We start from the raw sequence: 13,771 nt of genomic DNA on the forward strand, positions 1-13,771 counted from the left end.
AGTAGGGTAAGCTGGGGCGAGTGGGCACTGGGCCAGGGAAATGGGCAGGAGTCCGAATGAAAAGGGCCCGAATGGGCTAAGCTAAGGAACTGGAACACTATTCTAAAAGCCAGAGGAGATGTGGATGGCTTTTAAGCAGGGGAGTGACCTGGTCAGCTTTGTGAATTAGAAAGATTATTCTGGAGTGCCAAGCAGCCTCGGGAGGAGAGTCGTGCTGTTTGTTGTAGCAAACCAGGAGTCATGCCAAGAAGCAGTCCTTGCTGTAAGCATGCAGAGGAGGCACTGGCTTTGAGGGGAGCTGCAGGGTAGGCTCGGTGACTGGCGCATTTTTGGTGGGGCCATTCCTTGGGGTAGAGAATACAAGAAAGAGGCATGGAGGGAAAGACTGAGGTTGAGGGGACTGTAGGACTTTGAAGAGGAGGTCTTCCTCAAGCAATGGAATAAGTGCCTGGAGATAAGCTGGGAATTATGGTTCAAAGAAATGTATTCAGGGCTCATCAGCAGATGGCTGGTGGCCCTGCCTGAAGGATCGTGAAGAGCGAGAGAGGAAGGGGGAGGGCATCATCAGTGAAGGCTGGGGCAGAGGGACAGAGGCCTGAAACCAACGGAGATTCAAGGCTGTACAGGTGGATGAAAACCCTTTGTCTGTGAGACAAAGGAAGAGAGAGTTTCAGGAAGGAGGGAGCAACAAAGTATATCTCATGGCAAGAGGTATTATGAAAGAAGGACAACGAAAAGGTCCGACAGCTTTGAGAAAAGGGGGCCACGGGTGTCATTCCTGAGGTGGTTTCTCCAATGAGTGGAACCGGAAGCCATGTGGGAGGACAGGGGTTGGGAGAGGGGAAGGAAGTGAACCCAGACAGCTTTCCATGAAGCTTGACTGGGAAGGAAAGAAGGAAATAGAACTGAAGCTGGAGAGTGAAGTGGGGATTAGGGTAGGCTTTTTTCAAGATGCGGGGGAACTGTTTCTATTAATAGGATGCAGACAGCCAGCAGAAAGGGACAGCAGATACAGGAGGGAGAGGAAGATTGATGGCACAAAGTCCCAGAGGAGAAGCAAGGAAGGGTCCACGGCAGAGGTGGAGGGATTAGCCTCGGACGAGGGAAGGACAGCCCTCTTACCGAGATAGGAGGGAAGGAGGGAAGGATGGAAGGATGGGGATGGATAGATAAGTTTGTAGGTGGCAGGGGAGGAAATTGAGAGAATTCTCAATTGATGGCCTCAATTTTCTCCGTGAAGTAGGAGGCAAGGTGATCTGCTGAGTGGTGCGGGGGAGGCGGGGGAGCAGGAGGTGGTTTTGGAAGACACAAGTTTGGTATATGAAACTGCTAAGAGCAATGGGGAATGGGGCTGGCTAGGGACACACAAAGACTGGCAGCGAGTTCTAGCGTCCAGCCAAGTGGGAGGAATATATATTTGGTATGTCTCTAACTCTCACAACTGTGACATTTTCTCCTAAAGCTTTTATAAGTCTAGGCAGAGTAGCAAGAGACTGAATTGTTAGATTGAACCAGGACTGAGTTTCTGCAGAGTGGATGTCACAGAGACTTGGTCAGGAAATGATAGGATATTGAGAAGAGAGCACTGAAGTGATGGGCTATAGGATACAGATTGGACAGAGGGCACAAAATTGAAATTCATCTGCTAGATCAGGAGTAAATACAAGAGTCCAAGACTCCTGAAGTCTTAGTGGGTAGATGTTTGGAGGAAAAAAGAGAATGATGAGCTGAAAAGAACCTGTTGACAAAGAGCAGACTGTGAAAGTTTCAGATTATAGAGGCTGACTTGTTCTAGAGGCTGTGAAATCAGTCATCTGAAGTTAATCTTACCTCTTCGTTGAAGCCTTCTCTACTTTCCCTACCCCAAAACTTTTCTCTCCAGCCTCTGAAAGCCTCTGTCTTTTGTTTGCAGGCAGACAGTGAAAGAAACATTAAAGGCAGACTCTCAATATACAAGTCAGGAGACCTGGGTTTTGGTCTTATTTCTAGCACCCATAAGTTCTGTGGCCTTGGCCACAGTATGAACCACAAAGCAACAGCTATCTTGACCAGGAAAACCTGCTTAGGGACAGATTATTCTACCTATACACATCATGTGTGTGGCAAATAGTTGCCCAGACATCCCTGTATTTCTGTAATTCCTTTGTTTCTTCCACCTTTCTATGGGAGTAGGGAATGGGAGGAGCAAAAACTATATTCCTTGAACGTGGCTTTATTTCACTATAGTTTATACAATACCCAACATCAAAAGAATCCTGGAAGAGACTCTATTGGAGAAGGAAAACTATATTTTGCTTCATCAAATTTCCTAAGACTGCTTTTATTTTAACAGTCTCACACCAGAGTTTGAGAGTAGCAAGTCCAAGAAGCTTATAACGCCATAAAGGCAAATATTCTGGGAGGAAAAAAGTAGACCCTTTAAAATCCAAGCTTTGTTATCTGAGTAAGGTCAACAGAGACCGACCAAATTAACAAGCATGACATGAAGGGCAAATCTGCAATTAAAAGAAGAATAGGGAATTATAAAGATGGATGGGCCCCATGACATGCACGCCCAAGCCTGCATGGCCTTGGCCTCGGATGCCAGAAATTAATGCTTTACTCTTTAGCATTCGTCACCTTTGGCTCTGAACAGAAAGGCAAATGCATTAAAATAACAACAGTTTAGAACACTTACTTAGCTTGGAAGGCATTGTTGGTTCCCCTGTGGTCGAGGTCATGACACAGGCATCCCACAATCACCGCTAAAATTTCCACCTCGGTCAGAATGTCTTGAAACCCAGCAGTCTGGGAAGAAGGGGAAAATGGCAACAGTCACTACTGGGGTACGGAGGATGGATAAGGTTAGGTGCTGAGCAACAATCAACTCTGTTTTCATACCCACATCATTTAAGGAGATGATTAACTGTCACTCCCTCAGACAACAGTAAGTTGGGTGGTCAGTTGCACAGCCTAAGGTCCCCACAGTGATGAATTAGCTTGCTGTCACAGCAGCCCACGCTGCCACACTGGGACATAGTTCAGACTATTTTGTTCCCTTTTTAGAGAGAAGGTTGGACTATCCAGAGACAGTGACAGTTTGGCAAAGGCCCAGGGCAAAATGTGTTTTGTTATTATACATTTTAATGATGAGCATAGGGTTTGGAGGTTGGAGTTTGGGGAATAGGAGGGGGCAGTGAATTTCAAACTGAACACTACACCTGCCAGATCCCACCCAAATGAGAGCAGGAAGAAGGAGAACACAACCCTTCTTTTTTTTTTTTTTTTTAACATTAAAAGGAGACACTTTAACATACTCAAATTGTTATACAATGACATCCTAGAGGTTATCTTGTAAATACCCTAATTCATATTAGGTTGGTAGACAGATGAAATTCATGCAGATAATAAGGCAGTGCGTGTCATGGACACCAGAATTTGTCAGAGGATTGTCAACCCAGACTGAGGTTTGAGTGGGGTATCCATTACTGGGAATTCTTTTTTTCTTATCTTGTGGTAGCTTGCTGGTGAAATGCACAGCTGTGATGTGATTTCTTTTAGAAGCAGGTTGACATAATTATGTAACCAAGAGCAGCAATGCTTCTTGGGTTGCTGCTGGCCCTTTCATTAGTTTAGAAGAGGAAGTGGACCTCTGGGAATGCAGGTCTATGCATTTTCTTGATCGAAGGCCTTTATATCTCCCCCTCTTTTACTTTGTAAGTCTCCCATTTCATTACTTATTAAAATCTTTATCAGAGAGTGGGAGGAGGGGGAGGATTAGGGTACAAATTGCTTCACTTTTCATGTGTTTTTTTCCACCAAATCTAGGATCACTGGCCCACACCTGTAAGACACTTCTCTTAGCGCAATGAAAATTTTGTTTTTAAATTGGTTATGTTTGTGTTGCAGAAATAACTGAATAACAGGTTCCTGTGTTGACAATTTTATTTTATTTTTTTAGGAGACAGTCTTGCTCTATCACCCAGGCTGGAATGCAATGGCACCATCTCGGCTTACTGCAACCTCTGCCTCCTGGGTTCAAGTGATTCTCCTGCCTCAGCTTCCCCAGTAGCTGGGATTACAGGCACCCACCACCACGCCCAGCTAATTTTTGCATTTTTAGTAGAGATGGGGTTTCACCATATTAGTGAGGCTGGTCTCGAACTCCTGACATCAGGTGATCCACCCATCTCGGCCTCTCAAAATTCTGCTATTATAGGTGTGAGCCTCCATGCCTGGCTGACAATTTTATTTTAATAAATAGACTTGGGTCCACTGCTACATTTAGAAATACATATAACTTCATTTGTATAGCAAATGGGAATGTTAATAAATTGGGAGTATGAAATAGTCCATGTCAAAGCTTGCATATGCCGGCCGGGCGCGGTGGCTCAAAATTGTAATCCCAGCACTTTGGGAGGCCGAGGTGGGTAGATCACCTGAGGTCAGGAATTCGAGACCAGCCTGACGAACATGGCAAAACCCCATCTTTACTGAAAATACAAAAATTAGCCTCGCTTGGTGGCACGTGCCTGTAATCCCAGCTATTCGTGAGGCTGAGGCAGGAGAATCGCTTGAACCGGGAGACAGAGGTTGCAGTGAGCCTATATGGCACCACTGCACTCCAGCCTGAGCGACAGAGCGAGACTCCATCTCAAACCAACAAACAAACAAACAAACAAACAAAAAAGCTTGTATACGCCCTTCATTTTAAAATCTGCAGTTGGCTGTTAGTTTTTCTAAGTTAATTTTATTTTACTTAAATTATTACCTGCAGTAACTAAAAAAATTCAAATTATACTGAGACTTAGAACTAAAAATCAGTAGTCCCTCATTATTCTCCTTTCTTGATTCCTGAAGGCAACTGCTTTCTATTTTCTTTTTCACCTAAATTCGTAGTTTTCCCACCATATTTCTTTTCTTTTTTCTTTTTTTTTTTTTTTGAGACCGAGTCTCTCTCTGTCGCCCAGGCTGGAGTGCAGTGGTGGGATCTTGGCTCACTGCAAGCTCCGCTTCCCAGGTTCATGCCATTCTCCTGCCTCAGCCTCCTGAGTAGCTGGGACTACAGGTGCCCGCCACCATGCCCAGCTATTTTTTTTGTATTTTTAGTAGAGATGGGGTTTCACCGTGTTAGCCAGGATGGTCTCGATCTACTGACCTTGTGATCCACCTGCCTCGGCCTCCCAAAGTGCTGGGATTACAGGCGTGAGCCACTGCGCCCGGCCCCCCCACCATATTTCTATATAGCATGCACATATTATTAGCACTTGGTTATTCACCAAGTACTCATATTGTCCTTTCTATGTACCATACATTGTTCTAAGAGCTTTACAGCCATTTAACTTATGGAGTTCTCATAACAGTCCTGTTAGGTAGAAACTATTACTGTCCCCAGTTATAGATGAGAAAACTGAGTCACAGAGAGGCTAAGTCATATGCCCAGGGTCTCCCAGCTAGTGCATAGCAGAAGCGAGCAAGCTCCTAGCATCCTTTCACCAGAATCTGCCCTTGAACACTGGCGACGTCTAGCAGCGGGTGAGTTTATGGTCACCCTCCCCTCACACTCCCAATGTGATCCACAGAGCTTTCCTATATTACCATCCTATAAATATCATTCACCACTGAGCCAACCAGTATACAATGATTGTTTCCTTAATAATGTACATTTTCTTGTTTCCTGGAGTTAGGATTTCTGTGAAACATCTAAGTCTTCTCACACCCTACACAATTCTGCAAAATGCTTCTCAAAGCAATTTTGAAGTGGGTCAGAATGGTCACAGCTTGTTTCTAGATCCTTCCTGTCCTGGGGACTCCTTCCTGCAGCCCGACCCTGGGGTCTGGTCTGGATTCTCTCCTCTGCTGCCAGCAGCCCTCGGAGCTTCCTCCACTGTCATTCAGGGGGTTCCTCCTTCCCCTCCTGTGTCTGGTTCCCCACCTTCTGCAGCCCATGCCTTTCTTTTTCCTCATTTACTCCCTCATTTTACAGGAGCACATCTGCAGGGGCTTCATGAGAAAAGGCCTTACTGTTTTTAAACACTGGAGGAGTTGGTTGTTTTTGAGGCTTTGCATGACTGAAAAAACATCTTTATTCTATTCTCGTACTCAGCGTGCCTCACAATTCTAGGCTGAAACATTTTCACTCAGAATTTTGAAGGCCTGCTCTATTGTGTTCTAGCTTCCAAAGTTGCTTTCGAGAAGAACATACCATTCTCAATCCTAATACTTTGAATGTTACTTGATTTTCTTTCTTTTAGAATTTCCTCTTTATTTCTGGTGTTCAGCAATTTCACAGAGATATGCTTTGGGTTGGAACTTTTTTCCCCGTTCAATTTGTGTGTTAAGCCTAATCTGGAGAATCAATTTCTTCAGCACAATGAAGAAATTTACTAATCTTTTTTTCTTTTCTTTTTTTTAAAAATAATTTTCTCTTCAGCAGTTTTTTTCTGCCCTATTTGAATGAAACTCCAATTAGTTGGATACTGGACTTCTGGTACTGATTTTCTTATCTCCCATTTTCTGTTTCCCATATAGGTCTTTCCTCTTACTTTCCAGGCATAATAATATGTTTAGTTTATAAAAATTTTCTTGTTTGCTGCTCCTTGTCTTATAATAGCATGCTATTCTTCTCCCATGGATGCATGATCTTTTCTTGTCTTTCTGAAGATATTGATTATAATTCTTCTGAAAATTTCTTCTGTTCCCTGTATTGCCTTTTTTCTCTGAACTCCTTCTTTTCTCTGTGTTCGGTGGTTTCTCTCAAGTGTCTGGTAACCTTTGGTGGTCTTTTCATTCTTAAGAGTAAAGCATCACAAAGCTCACTGTGCACCAGTGTATGTGGGTGGTGCCTGGAGACTGCTGTGTCTTATCACAGGGTGACTGTGTGGCCAGCTGGTCTTTTGCTGGAGATGCCCAAATGTCAACATCTAAACTCATTTTCTCTGGACTTTCCAATCTGTTGCCTGGGAATGGTGTAAACATGTGTGTTGGCATCCTGAGAAAAGAGAACTGTAGCTGTCCACCTGTGAGGATGTAGGCTTTCACTTAATCCTCTTATTTTGAGTGAGCACCTCATCCTAACTTTGCTTTTGGTTGTGTACCCAACTCTGGGATTCAGTTTTTCTGGCAAATACTCTGGTTATGGCAGAGGCAGGGGGAAAAGTAGCCCTCCAGCTACAGAGAGGGGATGGAGACTTAGGCACTCACTGTTTCCATCACGCCCTCATTCCACATCACCTCATTTTCATGGTATCTGAGGCCTCCAGTTCCTGAGTCTCGTTAGGTCCTGGGGGTAGCATTATTTCTTATGGGTACCCCTTCCTCCACACCCTCACCTCTGATGACACTTGGGTTTCTCTTCTCTGCTAAGTTATGAACTACCCTCCCTTCACTTTCTGCCTTCATGTGTTATGAGTCCATGCAAGGCAGGATTTGTGTACATTTCTTTCTCTCCGTATTATTTGAGGATGATTTTTGAGAAGGGGAGGGGGGATAAATGTATTTTGTTGTCATCTCTATCATCTTAAAACTTAAAATGTTGGGTTTGGTCTTGCTAATACTAGGTAAAACTTGAAAAGTCTATCAAGTATGAAATAATTACCTATGATACTCCGGAAATAAGTGTTGTGCAATGATATTGTGCTAAAATTTAAAGAGATTTTGCCCATGGAAAAGCTATTGACTAGAATTAGCTGATGAATCAGAGCAGTAAGATTAGAGATAATGTTAAAATAAGGTAATTTGACTAGAAATTTAATCAGTAGTTAAAATCAAATGCCATCTAATAGATTTGAGATCAAAATCCCCAGCCATTTTTAAACCATCAGTTATCACCCATTTTATAATAAGATGGAACATATTTTGCTAAAATGTTCCACACAGTCCCCGTCCCCTGCTCTGCCCAGAAATCTAGCATCTTGGTCTTAAACTACTGGTATCATGGATACTTTTAAGAACATAACAGAGCCCTAGACTCTCTTCCTAGAACATTTTCTATAATTTTATAATATCAAAGACTATGGAGCCTATCTCTAGATCCTCGGAGTAGAGAATCCCTGAAGTACAGCACCCACACACAGTCACACAAAACATATTTACCTCTCCCGACGGTGATACCTGAGTTACTGAAGCAGCACCTATCTCTTGACTGTGATTTAAAGCTGCCTGGTAAATGGTTTCTGGGAGTCATCAGGCCTGAAAAATGCCCACCTGCCACTAAGTGTCCTTTTGCCCCTCCCCCGCCCTCATCCATCTTCCTCCCAGGGCTATCCATTCAGGCCTGCATGTACTGATATTGAGTAGAAAAAGTCAACTGCCCGCTGAAGACAATATACTTTCAAAAGAAAACAGAGAGGCGGCAGGAAGTATATTTTAATGCATTTACCCCATTCTTGACTCTGGTTTATTCTTTTATTTTCAAATAAAATTATATTTTTCTGCTCCTGACCCAATCATTATGGGTTTTATTGAGCTTTAATGTTAATATATCTTCTCACCTGTATTCCCTCACAGTTCGTATCAGAAATAATAAGCAGTAAATACAATATATCTAAGTAAAGAGTCAGCCAGGGCATATAAACCTATTTCCCACGTCACCCCCTCCAGCAAAGCCTTTCACCTGCCCTCTGAGCAGGCCTCCAATGATATTCCTTCATTGGGCTGAAATGTATACTGGGATAAGCCTACCCCCAGCCACTACGGCATATAATAACTAGAACTCCAAAAGACCCAAGCCAGTAAGATTGATTCTCAGGGTCTCCTGGACTACCCAGTAATTTCTATCATTAGCCAATGTAAAATTTAAATCAGCCAGGATGTACTCTCATTTTAATGATGATCCTGTATGATACCAGTGAATGGGGGAATATCATAGCCAGAGAAAAATGACTTACTTTGTGACTCTGTTGAATCCAAACAGGTGTAAAAACACCCATAATATCAACACTAGATGGTGCTATAGACAATTTACTAATTTAAGAAGTGTCATTAAGTGCCTATTATATATTGAGCACTGGGTAGATTTGAGAAGAGGCCTGGGATAATGTCAACAACAGTTAACTTTTATAGCGCTTAGTATATGCCGGGCATTTTCCTAAATACTTCACATTCATTAGCTCATTTAATCCTTACAAGAACTCTCTGAGATAGGTAACTGTTCTTATCTTCCCATTTTGTAGATGAAAACATTGAGGCACCAGGTTACAAGACTATAAAGTAAGAGAGGTGGGATAAAAGCCCAGGTAGCCTGGCTCCCCAGTCTGTGTTCTTACTTGCTGTGCTACACAGCCCCTAAGTCGAGGTGTGGGTTCAGTTGCACAGCTTTTAAATCCTATTGTGATGATACAGTGTTAGATAATAGGGCTGTAAAGAATCCCTTGGTGTGTGCTTTATTTCACGAAGGACGTTATTCTTGAGTAGGAAGAGACTGATATTGCAGAGCCATTGGATATTTTTAGTTTAAATATGGCTCTGTCACATCAATATGTGCTTGATAATATACAGTGCTTTATAAGTGAGGTTTGGAGAGAAAAGAAAGATACAATAGTTTGTAATATCTCAACTTTATAAAATGCTTAAATATATGTATAGGAAAAAGGCTGTTAAGATGTACGTCAAGATATTATCAGTAGTGGAATTACAGTTGGCTTAAATTTTTTCCTTTGTGTCTAAAATTTCCATAAAGAACATTTGTTTATAAGAACATCTATATTTATACACGTGTATGTATATTTGTACACTTTTTTGTTTCAAGAATTAGCCCACACTTCATCAAACTGTCCCAGCTTGAAATGAAATAGTGATATTCTAAAAAGTGTCCATTCATTCATTGAACAAATATTTATTATTTACTGATTTCCTGGCACTAGGAACAGGGCAGTGAAGAAGACAGCCGCCTCTTGCTGCACATAGAATCTGGTTACCCTTCGAGCCAGCAGAGCAGTGCCACAGAGCACTGTTTTCTAAAGAGAAGCTGTCATAACATTGGTTGTGCATTGTGGAAGACAGAACTGGTAGGAATGTCCAGCTCCTCCTGCTTGGTTTCTGGAGGAGGTGCACCATGGACTGCACACCCTTGCCATGTGTGCAGTCCTGGCTCAGCAATCTGAGAAAATGATGCCAGAAATTCTGCTCTCACCTTTCTTTTTGAACCCAACTATCGGAAGTATTGAATGATAAGGGATTTCCTGATGAGTTCATCCTGTTGATTCTGAGATGTAGCAGATGGCAAACTAAGACAGAGGGAATCTAATGATGTACTAGAAATTCCTAATGGTTGCAGACACCCTAAAGCTGAAGACAGTAGGCTCCATATGCTCCACCATGGATTCTGATGTCCAGGCACTGCAGCAGAGCCCTAGGTGGATTGGCTAAGGTTGAGGGACAATATGATAGGTTTTGGAGAGTCTTTCTTCCTCTTCTTCATCTTTCTCACTCTTTTGGACAAGAATAGGAAAAAGTACGGCTCAGACAATTCCAAGGGGTTGGAAAGACATGGTTTCTCAAGGAGGTGCCTCCTCTAGAAGAGTCTGCACACCATATTCCTAATCTGTGTCATCGTGCCTTTGCTGATCTATAAATGGCTTGAATTTGAAGGCCTTATGAGCTTGGGACAGAAAGGCAGTATTTATAGAAGAAGCATTTAATTTCTGGTATTTTAAAATTTCTGGTACGTAGAGTGTTGCAGGGTCACTATCTGGGGTCTTTGTTTGGTACATTATTAAAATCACATTTATTTCAGCCAAAAAAGTGCTCTTTGAAGGTTTCATTGTAAATGCCACAAACAAGATGCTCATATCATCTTAAGAAAAAAAAAAAGGCCCAATTTGCAATGCTGATGGCTGGTCCAGCTCTGCTGGGTCATCCTTAACATGAAGAGTCTGCTTGTGAAACTTACATCTCCTAATGGAGGCTGATGGTTCTATAAGAAGGGTGCCTTCAATCACCCCCAAGTTCAGCACATATCCCACTCATGGGTGGATCACGGTGGTCAGAGAATTGTTAGGGCAATGTTAGGGCTCCATGTGCATGGACAGCAACCCCAGTATGCTTCTTTTTGAGACCCTATTTTATTTGCTTTGTGATGGAATGGCAACCACTCAACATATAGATCCTAGGGGCAGCCTAATGGGTATCAAACTGTTTTATATGCTCCAAGGCAATAATATTGAGCAGAGGACTATCTCAAGCTTTGGAGTGGGAGCAGATTTCAATTGCTTACTAGGAGTGCTTATGAGTATTTATACTACTGGATGTCGCAGCATACCTTCTTTTTAAAAAAGGATCTTACCTTTGTCAATCAGAGACAGTGTGTGATGAAAGCATAAGGGGAAGAACAGGTATGCAACCACAAACTTCAATGGAGGGGAAAAAATCCCTACTGAGCAAACTATAGCATCTAGATTTAGTGGTCATACTCCCTCGGCATTTACAGTAAAGTTTGTCTACCAATAAATGGGTCTGCTGAGGAGAAAAGGGGGCACCTTAGCCCCATTTTGAGGTCCAGAGACCAGAACCTTTCCAGCTGATAGGGAATCACCATCTAGGACCAACATACTCACATGTCTCCTTTACCAGAGTATGCAATGTAACAAGCCAATTGCAGGTTGTCTAATTATCCATGGGAACGGGATAGTTTTGATTGAATTTGCTTATCTTTCTTTTTAAGATGAATGCAACCAAATATTGATTTGGCATTAATTAAATATTGATTTAGGCCTAACTGATCCTTTCCTTACCAAGCTCAGAGTTGGAAAAACCTTATAGTCTATATATAAATGACTTTCTTTCCCAACCAGAGGCTTCTGAAGGCACTTACTATCAAATCATAAAACCTTAGTCATGTTTTGGGAATATGTTGACCCTTAGCCTCAACTACGGTTGCAAGTGCTCGTGTATGTAAGTCTCAGAAAGGCAACACAGTCCAGTACAATTATATATGTTGCGTAGATGTTTGATGCATACATTTAAAAATTCGATTAATTTTATATATAACTTTATTATTATATTCTATTACATTTATAACCACTTCTAAGGCTTAACTTTTAACCTGTTTATTAGCATAAATTTCAAATTCTTTATTTTGGAGAGTTAAAAACATACAAAAAATAGAATACCATTAATATAATGAACCCAATGCAGTCATTGCCTAACTTCAGCAGGAATCCAGGTTTTGCGGCTTGTTTCATCTGTCTCTTCACATGCAGTGTGTGTTTGTTTTGTTTTGTTTGCTAGCGTATTTCAAAGCAAACCTCTGGTATCTGTCAACACTATTTCATTCTCAAGAAGTCCTAATGTGGTCAAATAAAATTTGCTCAATATATTTCTGCTGTCTTATTTTGATAAAATGTACAAAAAGATATACAAATAGTATAAGGAAATTTTCAACTAAATAATAAGACTTGAGAAAGTTGAGGTTTCTACATCAAAAGATAATAAATAAACATAGCTGTATGTTATAGCACACATAATGCATTTTTAAAAGAACCAAAAGAAAAATATCAGATTCTTAAGGACCTAGCTTTCAACCCTAGCAATATTTGTGCTTTATGATTTTTTTTTTGAGGACAAGGACGGTATGTTTTGTCCATGTTTAGAAATATAATTTATATTTTATTTCTGATAAATTACCAGTGAACTGCATATAATATAACATATGGTTTATGACCACAGAAAATGAAGCAGATCACTTGCTGCACATTAACTGTGTAGAAAGACAGATCTCTCAAAGTGCCACAAAGCCCAGGTTGGTGAATTTCAAGAATTTGAGGCTTCTTCAAAGCTTACCCCAATTTTTATTAGCCATAATTCAGCCAAAACTAAACTTGAGACCCATGAAAATTTAAAACTTTTTATAGCTCCCAACTTAACACCCTTAGGTGCCAGGTTTCAGTCCCAAGAAAGTGCCACTAGGAAATCATACACCGTGGAAAATGGAGGCTGTGATAAATGACCATGGCTCTGCTGCTGGGTCTCCCTGACCTGGAGGATTTGGCTGGCGTCATAAAACACAAAGCGACAGATTAAGCAGTTTACCAACATCATAAAAATCTCAAGAATAAATTCACTTTAATCAAAAATCCTATATTGTAACTAGGCAGCCCCAGCCTCGAAACCACATACATTTACGTATAAGCCTATGTCCGTGAGCAAGAGGTTATACTTTCCCTGTAACGTCGGACATGATTATGTTCATACACTTTTACAATTTACATGTCCTAAGAAAAATACCCAGCTCTGGCTGATGGTGCGGGAGAATTTATTTTCACTAGAAAGGGAATGACCCATAACTCATGAATGGCAGCGCTTAAAGTGAGTTATGGAGGTTACTCTCCTGTGAGAGGAAATGGATTGGATTATCCTTCTGCCCGATTGTATGTTTGGTTATTAGCACACCAGGTTCTTAATTATGTGCAGCTTTGCCTTTTTTCTTTTATAAAATAAATGTGGATAAAGGGAATGTCAGCTGGAAGCATGGGGTGCCTAATTGGGGCTCTGAGATGCAGTCAGAGAGAATAAAAATAGAAACCTTTTTTAAATGATTAAAAGACAGGAGTCTTAAATGTAATTTAAACACAGTATTCAAATTGATTAGCCCCATAGTTAATTTATTGTGTCTGGTGCTGATGTTCTGCAAAAACATTTAAAAATTACTCCTTTTCTAAATTAAAAATTTGCCATCTTGTAGGTTACATTTGCATGAAGATTAAAGAGTTGGTTATTCTATCATGTAGATTTTATTATAGTATTACAATAATGCTGCCATTTATTTTAAAGTAAATATAACAAGTTACTACTT

The 13,771-nt window shown here is 41.2% G+C and overlaps 1 protein-coding gene across 1 annotated transcript in view; it reads right to left on the reverse strand.

The window, feature by feature from the left end:
* PDE11A (phosphodiesterase 11A) overlaps positions 1-13,771 on the reverse strand; it is a 435,243-nt gene that overhangs the window by 81,070 nt on the left and 340,402 nt on the right. Inside the window, exon 13 of the mRNA XM_019021629.4 lies at positions 2,678-2,787. Within this exon, the coding sequence (XP_018877174.2) occupies positions 2,678-2,787 (110 nt within the window). The remainder of the gene's footprint in view (positions 1-2,677; positions 2,788-13,771) is intronic.

Source organism: Gorilla gorilla, chromosome 11 (assembly GCF_029281585.2).
Source record: "Gorilla gorilla gorilla isolate KB3781 chromosome 11, NHGRI_mGorGor1-v2.1_pri, whole genome shotgun sequence".
NCBI lineage: Eukaryota > Metazoa > Chordata > Mammalia > Primates > Hominidae > Gorilla > Gorilla gorilla.